At 34.7% G+C, this 13,315-nt stretch overlaps 1 protein-coding gene across 1 annotated transcript in view; it reads right to left on the bottom strand.

The window, feature by feature from the left end:
- Lama2 (laminin subunit alpha 2) overlaps positions 1–13,315 on the bottom strand; it is a 556,565-nt gene that overhangs the window by 140,648 nt on the left and 402,602 nt on the right. The window contains exons 32-33 of the mRNA XM_042696100.1: positions 9,211–9,297; positions 4,601–4,794 (exon numbers count right to left, since the gene is read on the bottom strand). Of these exons, the coding sequence (XP_042552034.1) occupies positions 4,601–4,794; positions 9,211–9,297 (281 nt within the window). The remainder of the gene's footprint in view (positions 1–4,600; positions 4,795–9,210; positions 9,298–13,315) is intronic.

The following is a 13,315-nucleotide window of genomic DNA, read 5'->3' as shown; positions in this document are numbered from 1 at the left end:
AAGAAGCTGAGGCTGAATTGAGGATAGGGAGCATTTTTGAAAAGGCCAAACCTTTAACCAGCTGTAGGTAAAGATAAATAAATTATCTACTCTGGTCAGCTAGGGGTGAAAGTATATCTTTTACATATTTACATCTTAATGGGCATATTTTGACGTGATTATTCAAGATGAATGACAATGATAGATCACTGTTTTTGGATTTTATATCTCTCTTGATCCTTTAAAGAAAAAGCTTTTAGATTACTGTACATGTTGTGTTTATTAAAATGAACTAATTTATTGTAGATGATTGGTAAATATATATGTAAAAGTTTGATTCTGATTCATCAAGGTTTGCTTATACCTGTTATTTGCTATTATTACTATTATTATTATTATCATTAGGAGGAAGAGTAATAGCAGCAGCAGTAGGAGTAGTAGTAGTAGTAGTAGTAGTACTAAGGTTTGGACTCAAGGCCTTACATCTGCTAGGCAAGCACACTACCACTTGAACCATACGTCCATCCATTTTTGCTTTAGTGAGTTTTCAGATCAGGTCTTATATTTTTCCTGGGACCACATCTGATTACAATCTTTCTACCTTAACCTTTCTAGTAACTGGAATGACAAACATATGCCTGGATATCTGGCTTATTTAGGGTTCTCCCTTTTGCTTGGCTGATTTTGAACTACAATCTTATTCCATTCTCACTTGCTTCTGGATTACAGGTGTACACCACATACGTAGCCTCTATTATATTGTTGACTGGGTAAAAGGGTATTCTGTAGGTTTTAACTGAAACTGATCAACTTGTCCATGTACCAAGTCATGAAATGTAAATATGCACACTATTTAAATTAAACCAAATTATCAAAAAATGTGAAAACAAATTTTCTATGGCTTCAGGAGAATATAGCTTTTCAAATACCAAATAGAAAAGTTTGAAATTTTGAAAGCACTATAACTAATAATAGTGAAATAAGAAATAGTTTTTACCTATCTAATATTCCCTACATGGATTCTGTTTAATTTTCAGGATCTTCTCTAAGGTTCACAACTCTGTGAGGCAAGAATTAGTAATATTTGCCCCACTTCTTTATTGTGCCATATTGGGGCTTGAACTCAGGGCCTGGGCCTTAGAATTTATTTTCATTTAAAGCTGGCATTTCACCACTTGAGCCAGAGCTTTACTTCTAGCTTTTTGGTGGTGAATTAGAGATAAGAGTCTCATGGATACTGCTGCTGGTGTTGGCTTTGAAACATGATTTTCAGTTTTCAGACTCCTGAGTAGGTAGGATTAACAGGCCTGAGCCTGGTACTAGCAATATCTCCAAGTGAGGAAAAAAAGTCACAAAAGTCACACATCTACAAATAAGACATAAGGATTTAAAGAAAACTAGAATGTAAGGCAGTTATAAAAGTGGTCATCACTGACTTAAAGAATCTAGCCTTAGTGGTGATTAGAGAAAACTGGAATTCAGCCTAAGGTAAGAAAATCTTTCATGAGAAACTAAAGAGATGCTCAATGAATGCCTTTGAAAACATCCATGGTAATGTATATGGTTGAGATTTATTGAGCATCTAATACACTTAGATTTCTCACATATATGCATGTGGTGTCTTACTTCCTTTCTACAATGAAATCTGATTTAGAAAACTTAGTTAATCTAACGACACATTATACTTTCTGTAACTCTCTCATAGGTCCAGGTTACTGCATGATTTGAGGAAGCCACAGAAGAAGAGAATGTTAAATTATAAAACTTGGACCTTTACCATGTGATTCTTATTTATTTATTTATTTATTGTCAGTTGTAGGGCCTGAACTTTGGGCCTGGATACTGTCTCTCAGCTCTTCAGCTCAAGGCTAGCACTCTACCACTTGAGATACAGCGCCACTTCTGACTTTTTCTGCTTATGTGATGCTGAGGAATGGAACCCAGGGCCTCATGTATGCAAATCAAGCACTCTACCACGGAACCCCCTTCTCAGTCCCACCATGTGATTTTTTAAGAGGAAAAAACCTTATTATGGCCTAGCCTGAATTAAAAAACCAATGTAGGATTTAGATGCACTTCAAATAAAGCTTGAGTGAAAATAAAGGCAATAGTTACCAACTTGTATTGTTTATGACATTTTAGTTTTGCAACTCCTTAATTTATGAGAACAGCTTTTCCAATATGGCATAGAGACCACTGAGACTGATCCTGAGTAGCTAGAAAAATTATCCACAATCACAGTGACAGTTGCTTTGTGCATGGGTAGCATGGATCAATACTAACCAAATTAATGACAGGAAAACCAAGTATCTTTTACTAAAGAACCAAATGAACAGAAACTATAAGGAAGCTGCTTTAACAGAAACAAGAAAGTTGCATAATGCCATAATTTGAATACCTTCTTGGCTGAGAGCACTAGGAAGCTCTTCATTGAAAATTAAAACAAACAAACAAAACAACAACAAATTCCTGCTGAGTCAGATTAAGCTGTGTATCGTGGAAAATTAACAAGAGAGAAAAACTAACTCTTGTGTAATCCATGCTCATAATTTAAATGACTTTGTTTTTAACAATACAATCAAAATCTTGCTTTCTATAGTCGGCACCATATTCAATTGCAACATGACAAGTATTTCTCTTACTGTGTATATTTTCTTTTCCCTTCATCCAGTCCCTTCCAAACTAACACTGTTAGGCCTTATAAAATCCCTCTGTGATCACAGATAATAAAACAGGCCTATAGATATGCAACATGCCCAGTGAATGTATTCTTCAGTCCCTGATCTAATTTACCTTGAGGATATAGCAGCATTGTGCATAGAGAACTGAGAAGGGTCAGAGTTTAGTCTTCATTTGTGCATTACTCTGCTAGAGTCGTTTCAAATCTAGTAGTAAAAACTGAGTGCTTGGAAAGAATAGCATTTTCCCAAAATGCAGAAATTATCAAGATGAGAAAGGAAGAACACTCAAAGTATTCTGTGCAATATTTCTTAATTTGAAGAGGGTAAGAGAAAACATTTGTAGAATTAAGTGAAAGTCACTAAAACTGAAAGAGGGTAGCCTAAGAAGCATCTAGAAGTAGAATTACAAACTCTTTAGAAGAAAGGTTTGGGCAAAAAAATCCTATAAAAGAAAAGAAAATCTCTGTATTACCCTAGGACACAGCACCTAAAGTGAACACATAGATAGCAAATGCAAATGAACACTGAAAAATTGTTGTAACTGTAAGAGGAGAATCAATATATTTATTAAAATCACAGAGGTCCTTTGAAAAAAACCCACATTTGTGACAGGAATGAGTTGTTTTTTAATGATAAATTCTATTGAAAGGGTGAACAAAGGAAAGATTATCAACAGAAAAAGAATTTGAAGTTATTGTTGATAAATAGAATTCAATTTCCCTTTAAAGTAAATCTTCATCTGGGTGCTGGTTAGCTACTCAGGAGGCTGAGCTCCCAGAATTTGGTTTGAAGCCAGCAAGGAAGAAAAATAGGTGACACACTTGTGACTATTTAGCATTAAAAAGCCAGAGTGAAGGTGTGGCCCTACTGTCAATTATTGTTATTTATCTTGAAAATGGTGAACCATATCTATTGATGCATATGATGAGTTACATTTAATTTCTCCATCTACTTACATGTTCATCAATTTTCATTAAAAACAGTTGAAACATAAAGAAAAATTTAAAAATCTTCTTTTCCCAAATATACCCAGTTTTAGAGTACTGATACATTTTAAAATTTATTCTTATCTTCTAAGTTCACTCACAAAGACAGAGCAGAAGCAAAAAGTATTCTAAGTAAAATGCTGTTAAGATTTGAACACATACAAAATGTTAAGTCCAAACATACTGGCATGCATAAATGTGATTAAATAGGTTGAGTAGTGAAATAAAGGGCACTGAAATAAATTTCTCTATAGAAAGCAATACCATAGTTCAATTTTTCTTCAACTTTACAAATTACATATTTTAGCTTGGAATAAGATCTAAGAATTATATTCAACTCTTGATTTCAATGTGCTTTCACTGTGGCATCCCTGAGGCCAAATGAGCTTCAAAAAGAGAGAAAAAAATAAAAAGAGCAGAAAAAAAGCAAGCAAACCACTCTCTGTTTGTTGATTTTTGTGTTAAACTACTTATAAACACTTGAACAAACACTTCTTAACTTTAAAGTTAGGAAGCAACATGCCCTGGGATTTCTGTAAAACTGGGGGGGGGGGGTCTGTTATTCAAGATTTAATGTGCCTGTCTAGCTGATTATGAATTGAGAAGAATTCTGAAAATTTTAATACACTTGGATCTTTAATCTGTCACAAAGGCAGTGCCAAGTTTAGGTAAAACTGTAAACCCCGAGATGGACAAAAATCTAAAATAAAACTTGCCTCTGAGCGCTTTGTAGTGGGTTTGCAATGAAGTGTCTAAAGCCTGCTGAGGATTTCCTCAGCTCAGCAGGATGGAGACAAAACCAGCAGGCCAGAGCAGGAGATGGGCAGACAGTGTGAGAAAGGGTGAAGGGGAAAGGTAGCTACTGAACATAGGAGGAAGTCGGTCTTCCTGACTGGAAGAAGACAGAAGTGGAAGACCGAGTTGGAGAACTAATGAGGAAGTTAGTATACGTACAAACACACTCCGGGCCCTCGCGTGCATGCCAGTGCTCACAGCCATCACACTTCCTTCCTGTGGATCCAGGACGGCACGTGCAGAGGCCTGTGACCAGGTCACAGGGTACAGGCAGTGAGCCATAGGGGTCACACTCACATTCTTGGCAAGAGCCTCCAGGGCTGCTTGGACTGCCCGTGTAGCCAGGGGCACACCTGGAGGGGAACAGGGACAAAATATAGGCAGTCAGTGGCAAGTCAGATTTCTAGAACAATGTGTGTGTGCGTGTGTGTGTGTGTGTGTGTGTGTGTGTGTGTGAGAGAGAGAGAGAGAGAGAGAGAGAGAGAGAGTCATTCTAAATGAAGTAAAACTGATATTGAGAGTCTGTAGAGGCTGGGGGTATAGTTGAGTGGTAGAATACTTGGCCAACATGTCCCACATCCTGAATTCCATCCTCAATCCATTGATCAATCAATCAGTGATCATTAAACCTGCCCCATCATAAGCCACATAGTAAATATCATACTTTGTCAAGAAGCAAAATGAAACTGATGATGTGAAAAAGGAAATTTATAAGGTTTGGTTGTAGTTGATGGAATTCAAAATTTCATACTACAGTACCTGAGTAGCAATTATTTTGAAACACTACTCTACTAACGAGAACAGGATTACGGATGGAATTCTTTTCAACTTGGCCGGGATGCACTGCTTCATCCCAAGTGGGTTGTAATATCTGCTTTGTGGTCCACAGCAAGTCCCCAGAAGTCCAGTTCATAAACTTGTCTTACTATTCTCTTCTTAAAATTAGAGATGAATAAAATTACACTTTAGTTCCTGAGCCTTCTTATACCAGTGCATTTTAGAGATCAAAATGACCTAACAAAATAATTTATTAATTTTACTAATTAGGAACAAGAGGCAAGTTGAATGCAAGAAGTTGCTCAGCTATTCTATGTAATTGCAGTATAATTTTATTTTCTACTACATCTTCCTTAGGTTGTATTTTTCATTATTTGTCTGGAAAACAGGTCCATGTGACTAAGCAGGATATTGAGAAACTAGAAAGGAAATGTGAAAAGTTCAGAAGGAAATCAGATTGGATTAACCCCACATTCAATCTATCCCCTAGCTCTCCCATGCATCCATTCATGAATGTAGGTGCCATAATACTGGACTGTAATACTGGACAATTGCTAACTACAAGACTGTAGCAAGGCCATAACTTTTTGCTTTGCCTAGGAGATCCTCCATTACATACTGTTCTGGTATACTTATTAAAAACATTTCCTCTCCATAGTTAGAGTGTCCCTGATTAGATAATAAATTAGATAATAAATATCAACATAAAGACAGTCAATATATACAACATTTATTTTACAAGTAATGAGGATGCATAGAAGTAGAGAGTTAATAGGAGGTTGGACACAAATGTTTAAAAACTACTTGGATAACACAAGAACATCTTTAGCAGTCTAGGATCATACAAATTTGCATATCTGTTTATGAAAGTTAATTTATCCTGTACTAGTTAGAAAACACAGCACACAATGAAACTATCTGTGACATTAAGTCCTTATACATCTCCATATTTGATTGTTATTTTCTTTCTAATATATAATTACAAATGTTCAATGGAAGTATTAAATAAATCTTCTTGAATTGTTTCTTAACCTTTGCAGGTGAAATAATTATATTCAAAGCAGGTTCTGATTGATTAAATCTTCAACGAGCTTATTACAGGAGTAATGAAGATAAAGGATGGGGAGGGATTTCCACTTTACAGGGACAATAAAAAGATTTAAGCAGTTTTAGACCTGAGCTGAGTTTAGGTAGGTCATAAGGTGATGTAAATGATTTAAGAAGCTCTCACATGTAGAACAAATTTATCTGGAAGGTTACAATAAAATTTTAACTAAGACCTTTGGTTCAATTTAGCTGAATAAAAGCAATTGTTCAAGGAAATATAACCTGATCATTTAAGTGTTATAGAGATGATGAATGCAAAGCCATAACAACACGTGAAAACCACAAGAGCAGTTCAAACCATTTCACTTTGGTAGTGTGTGATCCTCTCATCTATAGGCTTTATGAACTGTCAACTCTTATTGATTAAACATTAATGGATACTTAAAAATAGATTTCTGCAAACATTCTGCTTTAAGACAATAATCATCATCTTGGTGTGGCTTTCTAGTCTATTCTATACACATGCTTTTGTAGATAGTGGTATTTCCAATTTATAAATGTAGTTACGTTATAAATCATTTTTCAAATTATATAGATAATCCACTTGGTATATGAGATGTTTTCAATGGTTATTATATTGTTTGTAAGAGTATAAAATAAATATTAGTCTAAGCATGAACGTCCAAACATGCTGGTAAACATAAAACATATTTTTATAATCTATAATCTAGTTATAAATGACATATGCATCTGCAAAACAAATGAAAACATTTTTGGATTTTATATTGAAGATTTTTTATTTCATAATATAGATTTTAGATTCTATACTGTATGCATATATTGTGGTTTTCTATTGTACTTTGTGATTTTTGTATTGTGAGCAATTAAATGCAATAATTTTTCCTGGCATGGAAAATCAAGGCACTGTTACCAATATATGCAAGGGCTTGATATTTTGTTTCAAAGTAACTACATAAAGATTTCTGTCTGAAAATAGATGATACAAACTTACAGAAATTTCTTTGCAATTTTCAAAACTTAAAATCTAATTAACTTTTTTTTAACATTTCTTTTTTTTTATTGTGAAAATACTGTACAGAGGGGTTACAATTAGATGGGCAAGATAATGAGTACATTTCTTATCAAGCATTGTAGCCTCCTCCTTTATTTCCCCTTCCCATCCTTTCCCATCCTCCCCCCACCCCCCCCACCCAATCCTCCCCGCCGCCCCCCCCACCAAAGTTGTAAAGTTCGTTTTCGACATAACGACTTGTACTTCTCATTGTTGCAGTGGTTCCACCTGTATCCCTATTTAAACGATTTAATTAACTCTTAATTTCATGTTATCATTGCCCATATAATCAGTGCTGGTTATATTCCAGAAAATCCTGAACTTGGTGATAATAAAAATTATGCTAGTTAACTTCTTCAAAACAGATTTATAATTCAGAAATCTTAGAACACCCCAGCAAAGGAGGAGGTAAAGCAGGACATGGAAAAGAAAGAATATAAGGAGGAGGCTACAATGCTTGATAAGAAATGTACTCATTATCTTGCCCATCTAATTGTAACACCTCTGTACAGTATTTTCACAATAAAAAATAAATAAAAATTAAAAAAAGAATATAAAAACTTCTGGACAATAAATAAAATCTCAATGTTTGTTCTGCTTTGAGGCATAGGAGAGGGACTTTGGTACCACCACATTCATTAGTGATTGCCTATGGGGCACCAGAGGAAGGTACGGTTAAATCCCTTTTGTTCTGCTTGGTGGCAAAAGGACTTCTATGTAAGTACATAAGGAAGGCACCATCAGTGTCCTGTTTATACCCTGCTGTCATTATATCAATACCAGTGTTATGTAGTTGAAGCACTAGCTGTTCTTTATATTATAGATGAGAAATATGGCATTCAACTTAGTTGGTAGAACTAAGTTAAGTCCATGTAACTCTAGAAAATTTTTATATAGCTATTGATCATGACAATACTATCCTATATATATCATGTTCACATTGAATGTTGTTCTATGCGATGCCAAGACATTGAAAGTGGTGGTGACAAGTTTGGATATCTAGGACATGGGTCTTAGAAATATATATTTGGAAGATGAGAATATAACCTTACTGAATAGTCAGTCCAGAATCAGATTCCTCCGATTACCATTTATATTACACATAAGATTCAACTGAATAAGTATACACATACCTTATCACATTTTTTTATTTGTGACTACCAAGGAAGCCTTGGAATAGCATGGCTTGTCTGTCAAAGATGAGATCTAAATAGCAAGCACTTTATTGTTTGGGCAGTAACTAACGAACAATTCCTGACACCTTTTCTGAGTTGTATTTTGTGCCTGTTGGGTAGGACCATAGTACTAACAAAGGTGACAGGTGGCCAGTTAGTGCTACATTGCATTTTACACTGAGCTAACATGAAAATATAGGGCCAATGTTTTTTTTTTTAATTGTGAGAATACCTACAGAGGAGTTACAATTACATGGGCAAGATAATGAGTACATTTCTTATCAAGCATTGTTGCCTCCTCGTTGTTTCCCCTTCCCATCCCTTCCCATACTCCTCCCCTCCCCTCAAGGGCCAATGTTTTATCATTGCTAACGATGGATAAATCTTTGAAGCTGGTGGAATATTTCTTCTTAGAAAGTTTATATATATATGTATATATGTTACAAACTTACTTCCATATACTGATATATATGTCCCAACATAAATGTGATAATTATAATTTGGAATTTGTAAGAAAGTCTGAACATAATATGAAAGTCAACAAATTTCTTTGAGAGCAAGAATACATCTGTAAGAATACTTTTGAAAGTGTCAAATTTAAGCTCCTAGAGAATGGAAACAATGAAATTAGTAAAATACTGAATATTTTTCTATTGTGTTCTTTCTATTCAGTGTCTATGTGTGACAATGGCTGTTACCTTTCACAGTACTGGCCTTCATATCCCCGGGGACAGGCTGTGCACCGGTAGTCATCAAGGCCTTCCATGATGCATGAAGGGCTAAAGCTTGAATCAGACAAAAAAGAAAGAAAAGAAAAAAATAGTAAAAAAAAAAAAGTCTTTTACCTTTATTTATTTATTAACTTCAGTATTCCTGTCAATCATCCAGGACTTAACTTTAGAGGGGTAACAAGTGTTCTATCTATAGCTATTGGTGAAGTTCTTATAAGGGTAAGATATCATGATAAAATACTAAGAATATGTTGTCCACAAATACTGGTTAGTTATTGGAGAATTAACACACATCAGGTTAAATATGTTAATACCTTTCAGAATTTTAATAATTAGACAAGAGCCATAAAAATACTAGACACACATTTTTTTCTGTAAATGCCTTTGGTGCCACAATCAATGACATCTTGCTTTATTCTATTCAACGCCACTTCTGGCTCTTGGAAGGTTCTTTGGTTTCACCATATTTAGTTATCAGAGTTCACTGACTATCTGTCTCCTGCTTCTTCATTTGTGGTACACTGCACGTCCTGAACTTTGCTGTCTGCCAAGTATGAGCTTGGCTCTGGATGGGAGCACATGCTATCCCTAAGCTAGACTGTTTTCCTGCACATATCCAACTGGCTTGCCCTAGTTTCTGTCTGCTCAAGCCTCATTTTTCTGGAGAGACCATTGCCTGCTTTATAAAAAATGGCACAGTTACATTACATACCTGCTAGTGTCATACTTATTTTTAAAAAGCTATGTAAGCTATGAGAAGCCAGAAATTTAGACTGTTCTGTTAGCTTATTCTCAGTGTGAAGAACCAGGCTGAGTTGGACCCATATTAAATATTTGTTGAATAAAAAAATAACATAAAATACTTTCTCTACCTTTAAGGAATTTACAATTCTGTATAAAAGAATCAGATAGAGAGATACAAACACAGGACAGAACACAGATGCTTTATCTTTTATTCAGGGTGCTGAGATAGAATAGTTTCTATTAGTAAAAAGTGTTCAATTTCTGAAAGAATATTTGATTGAAATAAAGATCACTAGTATACAAAAAGAACAAAAGATATGTTACAACTATAAAAAACTCGTGGCAAGCCTATGCCTAGCTCATTACTGATCTTTAAAATGGGCCATTATAAGTGGATTTATTTCACCACTCTCAGAGAATTTTACAAGATTTTCTTTTTAACGTATTTATTATAAAAAAGAAACTCCAAACTTGATATTGTAGAGCAAGGGGTAGAAGGCATTGAACCCAAAGGGTAGTCAGATTATGTTAGGTTTCTGATGTTCTGTTACAAAAAAGTCTGATTTTTCTGTGTGCACGTAGCCAGTTCAACCAGTTCCAAGTTTACCACAATTGTTTTGAGACTAGATGACGGGGAATTCAACCAATCTTCTGGAAGTTGGTCAGTAATCCCATAGCTTTCCCATCCTTTATGTCTCATAGATTACACAAAGTGATGTCATTAAACAGATTCCTTGGCCTCCTTCATCTTAGAATCTACTTTTATACACTACAGGGAAATGCCCTTGTACTTTTCCCTGGTTGTCCTATCTTTCACCTTTTAATACATTCTACCATATAAGGAACTTTGTTAGATGGGTTCATATGTGTCATTCTTTAGGTAAGTTTAGTAGATGATGAAATCAGTAAGTGGCTTTTAACTAGTTTTAAAAAAAACATGAGATAATGAAACTGCATAAATAGTAGGGTATGTATACACACGTATATATACGCATATACACACTCACACACATAAACACATACATATAACACACTCATATTTATTTATCTATCTGTTAGATTTTTTTTTAGTTTTGGTTAACAGTAAGAAACATGGCTTATAGTGGTTATAATCAATAAAGTCTGATTAGAACTGAACTAGTTACTATAATTTGATACTTACTTTCAAGATTGTTTGCATAAAATTATATGTGAGTTAGACAATTCAAATATGAAACACAAATGAGAGTACATTTGTTTTTATTGATTCTGCTAACCTAGTCAATATTCTTTATACTTTTTAAACTGTCAGCTCAAAACTCCATTAGTCTAATGTCTGCTTCTACTGTTGATTGTAAAACTTTGTCAGTGAGTCTCCTGGTTAATTGTTAATTGTCTTCATTGAGTCTCCATGGAGACAGCAGCCATTGGATGCTTGTTGACTCTTGTTCTACTTTGCCTGGGTGTCACTGACAGTACTGCGGGGTTTTGGTCTCTTGTTTGCTCTCTGTCTTAGCTCTTCATTTTAGTCTGGTGATCCAACAGAGGAGGTGCTGATTTGCCTTCTTTCCATGTGCTCCCTTTGAGTAACTCTAGCCTGGGAAATCTCACCTGACTTTAATTCATTTGTTAACATATATTTTTCCTTCATCTGCTTCTTCAATTTTGAGATTTCCATTTCCTATGACCATTTGCATATTTCCATCCAGATATACCCCTCATATCAATTTGAAGCTATTTAAACCATAAATGACTTTTCTTTTGCAGCAGTTCCCTCCTGATTTCCCTAGTTCGGATCATTGCTCCATCATTTAGAGAAGCAACCTGGCTACAAACCTCAGCTTTCAACTGCTGCCTTTGCTTTCACCTCTCTCATCTAATTAGTGATCATTTGTGTAGAGTTGTATTTAACAACATTCAGCCCCTTGCTCCACTTGTGTTACTATTACCTGTCTTTAGGTTCTAATTATCTCTTTCCTTGTATAGTTCAATAGTTTTTTAAATTGGTCTCATTGCATTTCGTCTTTGTCTGGTTCAATTCATCACACCCAATTCTATCATAATAGTCTTCCCAAAATGTGGCTCTGACCATATTAACCTCTTTTTCAAACAGTTAAAAACTTGAAGCTTCTTATTATATGGAAAATTAAATAGCAATTTCTTAGACTGGTACTCAAGGATTTTTAGCAATATGGCCTTCATTCTTCCATTCATTTTCATCAGTAATTATGAAATTCTATCTAAATTCCATTCTCCAAACTCTATTACTTACTAGCTCTTAAACATCTCTGAACTTCTAAACTTTTAGTCATATAATTTCTTACTGTCTTCATTTTAAAAATCCTTAACCCATTATTGATGATCTAATATATATGCTACTATTGCTTTTAAAATGTGCTTGAAATTTGCAAAATTTAAAGTTTGCCTTTCAACTGTCTTAACATTTCCTTGGGTGTTTCTCTGACAAATGGCAAAATTTTCTCTTGTATCCCTGTAAATTTTGTTATACTCTACCCAACAGTGAATTATTAATTAGCTATGGAGTTTTTTTCACTAAGTTGCTTTACATTTTAATAAGCAATGAAGCACACAGTTCTCCTGTTTAAATATGGGCAACAGAGAGATTAGTGGAAGGAATATAAAAATATTATTACATTTTCCATGTCTACAATTTGGTACTTGGGTAACCAAAAACATCATGTAAAATATCCTCACTGATATTCTGACTCCCCCACAAGAGATTTGTGATTCTGCTCAATGGAAAAAGGATTTTTCAGAGGAGACAATTTATACACAAATGTTTTCAGAATGTTTACAAAGCTGAAGCTGAAGACACAAAGAGAATAGGCACAGAGGAGGAGATCACTGCCTCGGAAATGCTTTGTGGATTTTTTTATTATTTCAGATAAGGTGTCTAGAATTCTGATTCTATACTAACTGTCATACCTTCATTTTATAAGCAAATTCTTAGAGGGAAAAATGACTTTACCATGTAGAGATTGAAGTCTATAAATCACTTCACAGAAAGTATAGACTTCTTTGCAAAAAGGTAAATGAATACACCTAGGGTTTTCATCAATATATAAACCAATGCAGACAGCAGCATGGAAATAAGATATTCGAGCATTCACTTTCCCTTCTGGCTGTGTTTCCATGGTACCAAGCTCAGACCATCTTAATAGCAAGTGGTTGTAATTCTGGCAGATACTTTTTCTTTTTTAATTTGGAGCCTCACAATGAGTCACTCTGCTTTCGTTGTGCTATTTGTTTAATTGTTTCCTTGTTAATTGTTTCCCAATCTTACATTTAACATAGAAAATGACACAGCCACAAAATGATATAGTATGAA

The sequence above is a fragment of the Dipodomys spectabilis genome, unplaced genomic scaffold (assembly GCF_019054845.1).
Source record: "Dipodomys spectabilis isolate Male_0828 unplaced genomic scaffold, ASM1905484v1 ptg000001l, whole genome shotgun sequence".
Classification (NCBI taxonomy): Eukaryota; Metazoa; Chordata; class Mammalia; order Rodentia; family Heteromyidae; genus Dipodomys; species Dipodomys spectabilis.
This window is presented reverse-complemented; position numbering and strand designations above follow the sequence as displayed.